Here is an 8962-nt window from a genome sequence, read left to right on the forward strand (position 1 = left end):
TCATAAAGTAAAGGTTTTCGTACTTGAGGATGATTGTTTGACTCGGTTTTGTGTCTCAGTGACTAGTTGATATTCATCAGGACTAACCTGGGTTCTGTTTGAGTAACAGACCCTCAAGTATTCAAGTATTCGTAACTTCTGGAAACAGTAGAAAGTCCTGGTCTACACCTCGTGTCTTCTGGAGACAAACAGATCTGTTTCTTTCCAAACTTTTGATTTTCTTGGCACATAGACATAACCAGCTGCTTGTCCCGCCGTCCATGTTTGTAACTTTACTGCTGCTCTCCGCCGTACTCTGTCTAGTGGAAACAGTGGTCGCCTTGGAAACGGCACGTCATCCCGTGTCTCGGATCTCGACGTCTCGTCTTCCTTTAGTTTAGACATGATGTAAGACTCAGAAACATAAATGTGTGAGAGTTTCTGAAGGTTCATGAGACGGTTTAAGAGCAGCTTCACCAAACACGACGTTCAGTCATATCTGATGATGAAGTCACTGTTCTTGATAAAAAGTCACAGTAATGAGATAAAATGTTTAGTTCATCATCAGTTTGGTGAACGCTTGTGTTTATTTATTCAATAATGAACATAAACTGCTGGAATGTTATCAGATCTGGAGTTTTTTTACTTTTATTTTAATCTAGTTGTTGCATTCACATCCAAAAAACAACTTAAAAAGATGAAAAATTAAGATTTTTGATCAACAAAATCCAGAGTTTAACAGTTTAATGTAGGTGTTATGTGTGGAAACTCGTCTAGAAATAACATATAAAGTGCATGTTTATTAATTATTGAGAATAACTATCACTGATCACCTGATCAGATATCAGGTTCTAACTGGATCATTCAAACGCGTAAAAAATATTATATTTAGGAATTTTTTAGGAATTTCCTGGAGACCAGGGAGCTCCTTCAAAATAAAACGTTTTCTCTAAAAATACATTTTTAGGAACTAAACATCCTAATAAACATTTTATGTACACAATTTTCCATCAATTTAGGCCAAAATAAATGGATAAAACTCTCATACTGCTAAATTATATTGTTGGAGATTTTACTTTTATTTTGAAATTTGAAACTCTTTCGTTTCTGAGCATCTTCTGCTGCGATCCAAACTCTGTTTCTGTGATATAGATTGTGTTCTTGTGGAATCTTCTTGATTTTGGGGATCGTACATAAAGAAAATTAAGTTTAAAATGACATTTCTGTATCAAATCTTTGTGAATTAGGAGCAGACAAAAAAATGACTTTTTTAAAAACATGTGGAAAAGCTTTAAAATGGATCAGAAGATCAGAGTGAGACTTTAAAGACATTTCAGGATCTTTCGGGTCGATCTTCTTTATTTCACGGATGTTTTCGTTCACATTCGATCTCCGTCCTGTAGGAGTTCACAGAAGTTTCTGAGCTGACGCTCCCGCCGCTCTCCTCCAGGTGTACGATGTCCGTGTGGCAGCAGGAGCCGTCGGCGTACTCGCCGTGCGTGGAGATCGACTCCAGCTCGGTGAGGACCAAAGAGCGTCTGTGCTCGCCGTCGTGGCTGAAGCAGGAGCAGGACGAGCTGCGCATCATCAAGTGGGAGAACTTCCACTCCGACGCCGTGCAGGACGCCACCCCCAGCAGCGCCGCGTCCGGTGAGAGCCGCCGAGGCCCGGCGCGCCGTTGAAGCGGCCCCGTTGTGACGTGTTTGTGCCCCGCAGCCTCGCATGGCGAAGGCCTCCCCCCGAGGGTGCTGCTGACCATCACCAAGCTGCAGTGCATGCTGGAGAGCAAGCAGGAGCGCATCGCCGCGCTGGAGCGCCAGGTGGAGGACCTGATGCAGGACCGCAAGTTCCTGCGCAGCCAAATCGAGAACCTCACCAGCAACCGCGGCGCCCCCGCCTTCACGTCGCCCGCCTTCACCTCGCCCGCTCCGGCCATCGAAGGTCAGCCGCTGAGGTCACGCCGGCGCCGATACGCCTGATGCTGATGACCTCTGTGTTCTCCATGCAGCTCCCAGACCCAGCAGGGCGCCGCATCCGGACAAGTCCCGGAAGAGAGAAAAAGCCTCGTCCGGCTCCTCCAGCGGCGGCGGCAGCAGCTCGGAGGAGTCCGAGTCTTCCCAAGTGTCTGCGGCGTCCAGCGACCACCGGAGGAAGAAACACCACAAGGACAAGAAGAAGAAGAGGAGCAAAGACTACAGCCGGAAGAGAGGTGAACGCCGCATGAAAACAGTCATTACCTCAATAAACCACGTAAAAACTTTTATAGATTTATATTTATTCTACTAATATCCTACCTAGCTGTCTTTGTTTTCTTTAGGTTGTTCACAAGTCAAATTTATGAAATCCTCCAATATTTGAGGTTTTACTGAAAAAGTCGACCTTTTATTTGAGCAGAAATTATTCTGTTTCTATTCTGGCTGATGTTATTTTCACGTATTTAAGTGTAATCCAGCATAAAAACTGAATTAATCTGAACTACATGAAACCATCAGCTGCACGCACACATTTAAATCGTGTCCAAAGCTGAATGTAGTCGTTGTTTACAGGATATTTTAGCAGATAATCGTAAAAACGGGAATGATTAACCATTTTATGTGCAGCTATTACGCCACATATAGATTCCAAAATAAAAGCGGCCAAAAAGTAAAGAAAGTTCAGCACTAGTATTTTGTTAAACCTTATTTTTACAGGCCGATCGATTGAGGAGAATTTCAGATTTATAATGAGAACCTGAGTCACATCAGCATCACTGAAGCAGATTAATACACACAGACGTCACAAACGGGACATTTTATCACATTTAAATATTCACAGGAGGCGCCAAGTTAATGATTACAATTAAAAGACAGGACATAAAAAGTTAAAGTTAAAATAGAAAACTGTTTAGAAAACCATATTTTTGGCAACAGTTTCCAATTAATTTGATACTTTTTTTTTTTTTTTCCACATATCGGTCAAAGTTATGATTAAAAAAAAAGAGAGAACAACTTTAGGACTAGAGTGGCCACGATCAGTCGACCAATCGACTATTGAAATACTCAAAAACTAATTTAATAGTCGAATAGTCGCTATTTTATATTATATGGAATCAGAGTGTAGTAAAGTTGAACGTTATGATAGCATTATGACAGCTATTTGAGCTAATTTAGGCTATTTTTAAATTTTTAGGCTAATTTCAAGTTTAGCTAATATTTCAGCTGAATGCTAGCTATTTTAGGTCATTTAGGATTTTTTTCAGGGTTTTTTTCGGCTAATTTTGCATTTAACTAATATTTTAACTATCAGCTTCAGTGTTTTTTGCTATTAACTTCAGCGGAAAATTCTTCAAATCTTTCTTAACTTTTCCAACATGCAGTTTTTGTATCAAAACATTCAGGAAATTCTTGCTTGTACTCTTGGCATTCAAATATTTAGCAATTTTTTTCAATTTGTCACTATTTATTTAACTCTTTTAAAGAGAAATTCTTAGAAACTTTTATAAGTTTGGTATCAAAACATTCAGGAAGTTGCAGCTTGTATCGTTTGATATTCATAAACTTTACAGTTTTTCAATTTTTATGCTTTTTTTCCAAGACATTCTTCTCATTCTTCGTGTACTTTCTTCAAATTATTTAGGTTTGGTATTAAAACATTCGTCTCGTTCAGGACATTATTTAGAAAATAAAGTAAATAGCTTCAGCAAAAATCATTCAAACTTGAATTATCGCAGGTAATACGACTTTCCTAGTTAGTTTAACTTTAATGTGAGACGTTCAAATTCTCTTTGTTCCGTTCACAGCGATTTTGTGAATACAGAAATTTAATCAACTTTTAATTTGGGAGAAAAAGATCTTTTGCAGCTTCACATCTCAAACCCAAAGTTATCGTTAGTCTCAAATAGAAAAACAAAACCTTTATTACCTTCATATTTAAACAAGTAGCATTCAATGACCGTCGTCTAAATTTAACCGGGTCGTCAGACAGAAAGTATTAGGATTAGTATTTTTATGCTGACGTGTATATATTTTTTATTTTTGAAGGATCAAAGAGAGGAAAACAAAAACTGCCGAGTAGGAAATGTATAAAATAAGTATAGTTCCATTTCCATTACAGTAGATAAGGTTAATTTTTATTATTTATACAAGTTAAATGATTTTTTCAGGTTTCATTTGAAACATTTTGAATAAATATAACCATTTGTTACTTGGAGAAAGTCTTTCCACAGTTTTGCTGCCCTAAATTTGACTGAATATTGACCTCAACAAGTGAGAAACTGAGGAAGATGAAGAGCGGAATGAGGATGTAACTGAGAATTACCAAGAAATGATCCATAAAAAAATATATTTCAAAGATATTGATGTTTATAAATGGAGAGAATTAGAACTTTCTGAAATAATGGAGTCAAAAGAAGAAAATATCTTAACCTTTTAACTGTTTACTAACAAGAAAAACTCGTTTTTTAAAGAATAAAATCACTTTTTTTGTCGTTTTCCAGCCACCGGCGTGCAGTACGTCATCCACCGCTACAAACAGGTCCTCTCCGCCTTCGTCAAGAAGAAGAGCATGAGCGAAGCCTTCCGCCATCTGGGAATCGACCGCAACACCATCGCCAACACGGCCTCCATCGCCGAGCTCCACCTGGCCGGCAAAGACATGGTCCCCCTGGTGGGGATGTTCCGCCAGGGGGAGGAGACTCTGGTCAGCTACGCCCAGAGGTGCACGCTGGTCATCGACAGCGACGCCGAACTCTCCAGGAAGATCGAGCAGATGAAAGCCAACGGCGAGCTGCTGCCCATCTCCGGGAAGCGGTCCAGGGCGCTGCATTCTCACCTGCAGTCACTAGGGGGCGGTGCAGACAGCATTTTGATAGGTTGATGGAGCCTTCAGCTGTGGCTGCAGTGGTAGTTTATGAATGAGGTGTGAATGAATAATGGATACACAATGTAAGGATTAGATAAATCTAATCCATTATTATTATTATTATTATTATTAAAATGTTTTTTATCTGAAAAACTTTTTTAAAAATTTGAATCGGTGTAGGACTAAGAACGGCCACTAGATGGCAGCAAAACCTTTTCTGATTTCAAACTGGTTGTAAAATCTGCTTCTTATTGTGTGATTTTTCTGTCCTGTGAGGTGATCTGAGGATCTATAAACCGCTAAAACAAAGAAATGAGGAGTTTTCTGTCTGGAAACCTTTGAAGAAGTCTCTTATGAACCCATTCCGTCATTTCTCATCATGTTTTCTTGTATTTGTTGCATATTTTCAGCTCAGGCTGAGAGGGAAGAGCGGCGGTGGGAGAAGTTCCTCCTCCGCCGGATCTGCTCGCCATTCCGTTTTCCATCCCCTGAGGCGTCTGCATGTCATTCTGCCCCCCCCACATCCACTTCCTGAGATGGAGGCGCTCATCGTGAGGTACACGTTCGCACCGGCGCCGTCCGTCGCTGCAGCTGCAAACCCTCAGGGGCGGCAGCAGAATTTGGTGTTAATGAGCGAAGTGGGCCTAATGGAGCCTGAAGCTCCGCCCCCTCCTCCCGCCGCTCTCTTGGCTGCGGTGTGAGGCCAGCTGGGACTCCATTTTGTGCCTTTTTTCCCGGCTGCAGGTGCCGCGTCACCGGCAGAACTCCCTCCGCCCCCTCGCGGCCCACCTTTGTTTTTCCTGACCTTGACGAAAAGAGCAGCTGGACGTTCTGGCGCCGAGCGGCCCGTAATAACCACCAATCCCAGCCTTAATGAAGCGAGGAGATGTGGCCGAAGTGAGCCGAGTTTTGTGAGGGAGGAAACAGCTGCCAGAGAAATGAGTTATTTTTAACCCTTTGGTTCAGATTTCAGATGAAGAAACGACTTTGCTTCAGGAAAACGAAGAAACGTGTTTTGTGGTCATGTGACCAACTGGTTTAAAATGGAACCCAGAACTTCAGCCGAACACAAGAGGAAATGGATTTGACTCCGAATCTTTAGCATCTTGTCATTTTCAGTTCAAACGTCTTAAATTTAATGAAGGTGTCTTAAATTTTGATGAATGAGACTTACATTTTCTTTCTCATCAACGGGATGTGACTTCCTGTCAAAATAAAAGCATTTCCAGGATGTGCTGGAAGGTCAAAAGGTCGTAAATCATTTAAACTCCGCTAGTTAATTAGCTCATCGGTGCAGGAAAATAGGAAAGTGTAAATTCATGGAGAAACGGCTTGAAAATAGTGGAAATCCTGATGAAACAAAGTCTATGGTTTCCTGCATCTTAATTAGTCTTGATTGAGGACCATAGCGATGAAATCTGAAGACCAGGAGTGTCAAACTCAATCGCACAAGGACCCAAAACCCAAAATATACCTCAGATCACGGGCCGAACAGAATAAACCTGATGCTAGTGTGAATGCTGTAAGCTGAATTTGGCCGCTGAAGAGGCTGAAATTGATAGCTGAAAACGCTGAGGCTGATAGCCAGCTAAAATGTTAAATAAATGTAAAATTAGCTTAAAAGCTAAAAAAAAAAATTAAGTTATTCAAAAAAAAAAAGCTAGCATGTTGCTGAAAAAAATCCCTAAACTTCAAAATATCCTGAAAAGGATTAGCTGAAAACATTACAGCTAATCCTAAAAAACCTTGAAGCTGATAGCTAGCTAAATGCCAAATTAGCCTAAAAAACTAAAAAAGAAAACTAAGCTTAGGTTAGTCAGAATAGCTAACATGTAGCTGCAAAAATAGCTAAACTTCAAAATAGCCTAGAAAGTGAAAAAAAGCTTAAATTAGCTAGAAAGCAGCTAGCATGGAGCTGAAATATTAAGTAAACTCCAAAATAGCCTAAAAAATCTTAGTAAATGCCAAAAATATTCTAAAAAGCTAATTATGAATATTAAAAAGTCGGGAATATTGTCAGAATAAATCAATTTTAACCTTAAATAACTTTCAATATTTTACTCTCCATAAAATATATATTTAGTCAAAATTATACAAGTTAGAAACGAGCATAAGATAACATCAGGTCATTAATAACGATAAAATAAAATGATCTTGACTTTCACACATGTGCTGTAGACCAAGAAATTGCAATTTGTTTCATTTACTTTGAAAATATTAATTAGAATATAATTGTTTTTAAAATATTGTTTTTTAATTTCTCAGAATTCCCTATATTTAACTTCTATAAATCACCCTGTTTGGGTCATAAGAATCAGAATTTTCGTTTTGGTTCATGACTCCAGTTCTGGTTAAAATGCGGTTTGTAGGTCTGTGGACAAATAAGACGCTGAAGAAACTCATCCTAGATGTAGACATTTTTAGTTTGCTGCCATCGATTTTTTTTTTAGAACTATTTATGCTTTTATTTTGAAGTCAATAACTTCCATTTAGAGACAGTAAATGTTTTGTTTCTTTGATTCAATTTGCCGCTTGTGAATTCAGGATAAATGAGTGGACGGCCGAGCCGTACGGTCGTTCTACCGTTCGGTAAAGATGACATCGTGGGAACCTCTGCCAAGACGTTCTAACGAGGGAAACAGTTTTTTATCGTCTTTAAGTTTATTTGAGTTCAAGATTGAAATGAATGAAGATGGAAGTTTAATGAAGAAAACTCTACAGTGGGCAGAAGTTTGTGTATTAAAACAGCAACGCCCTCAGAGACCTGTAGTCACCATTGACTGTATACAGAGAACTGAACTGAGTGACTCCTCCCCTCTGGCATTCCAAACAGGAAGTCAAAATCGCTTAAACTTCTATAGAGAAACAAATATGAATACACTTGTTCTGATTTAACATCTTGATAATCCAAATTTGTTCATATTTTTCAGGAGTTTAAGTTATAAACTGACCAATCAGGCGCCTCAAAAAAAGTAGGTGGAGCCTGCTGGCTCCCACCTCCATTATTCTAAGAGTTTGACAGGTTTCCTGTAGTCCACTTAGTAGTGTTAGGGGTGTGTCCTTCCAAAAAGCTCCCTCCTGATTGGTGAGAGTGGTTGCCATAGAAACTCAGACCGACTTGGACCAATCACTGCTTCCTGACAACGTCTGGTTCCAACATGGCGACGCCCTATACAGTAAACCGGCGTCACTCTGAAATGTAGATACGAGATAAGATACAATGTGAGTCCTAGAACGCGCTATACACGTTTAGCCCGTTGGGTTCACACTTCTACTGCTCACTAGTGCATGTCTGCGACCAGACGAGGTTTGGTGGGAAATGTTGAAGTGGTGTAAATCTGGGGAATCTCGCTCCAGGTTCTTTGGTTCACAGTTCTGTTCTGCTTTGGCCGACGAGGCTCACATAAATGCAAAAGACACGACAAGAAAAGACACTTCTGCTGTGTTGTGGCTTTTGTCGTCATGCTTCGACTTTTATCCTTATGTTGTAGCCTATTGTCATGCTTCAGCTTTTGTCGTCGTGCTTCAGCTTTTGTCGTCGTGCTTCCGCTTTTGTCGTCGTCCTTCGGCTTTTGTCGTCGTGCTTCGGCTTTTGTCGTCGTGCTTCAGCTTTTGTCGTCGTGCTTCGGCTTTTGTCGTCGTGCTTCAGCTTTTGTCGCCGTGCTTCGGCTTTTGTTGTCGTGCTTTGACTTTTGTCGTCATGCCTTAGCTTTTGTCGTCATGCTTCGACTTTTGTCGTCGTGCTTCAGTTTTTGTCGTCCTGCTTTGACTTTTGTCGTCGTGCTTCAACTTTTGTCGTCGTTATTCAGCTTTTGTTGTCCTGCTTCCACTTTTGTCATCCTACTTCAGGTTTTGTCATCGTTTTTCGACTTTTGTCGTCGTTTTGTGGCTCCAGTAAAAGTCTGATCTTTGAGGAAAAGTTGGAGAAACTCTTGAAGCTGACGGTTGCGTTCATCCGCAGACGTGTCGTCCGTGAGTTCTGCTCCTCATTACGAGTCGGCTAACAGAACCGGCAGAGATGCTAATCTGAAACCACACGGCTCCTCTGCCGCCGCATCAACAAGTCTGAGGAGCCGCGGCGCTCCGTCTGGCTGCTGCTGATAAGAATTTATTGGGGCTGCTGGGTAATAGTCCCACAAGCTTA

The 8962-nt window shown here is 40.6% G+C and overlaps 1 protein-coding gene across 1 annotated transcript in view; it reads left to right on the forward strand.

The window, feature by feature from the left end:
* The window catches only part of LOC112151091 (coiled-coil domain-containing protein 106), an 8664-nt gene extending 3533 nt beyond the window's left edge, over positions 1-5131 (forward strand). Inside the window, exons 2-5 of the mRNA XM_036217483.1 lie at positions 1430-1629; positions 1696-1920; positions 1988-2188; positions 4454-5131. Coding sequence (XP_036073376.1) covers positions 1437-1629; positions 1696-1920; positions 1988-2188; positions 4454-4833 — 999 coding nt within the window. The 5' untranslated portion in view covers positions 1430-1436 and the 3' untranslated portion in view covers positions 4834-5131. The remainder of the gene's footprint in view (positions 1-1429; positions 1630-1695; positions 1921-1987; positions 2189-4453) is intronic.
* The last annotated feature ends 3831 nt before the right edge of the window (positions 5132-8962 follow it).

This window comes from Oryzias melastigma, linkage group LG20 (assembly GCF_002922805.2).
Source record: "Oryzias melastigma strain HK-1 linkage group LG20, ASM292280v2, whole genome shotgun sequence".
Taxonomy (NCBI): domain Eukaryota; kingdom Metazoa; phylum Chordata; class Actinopteri; order Beloniformes; family Adrianichthyidae; genus Oryzias; species Oryzias melastigma.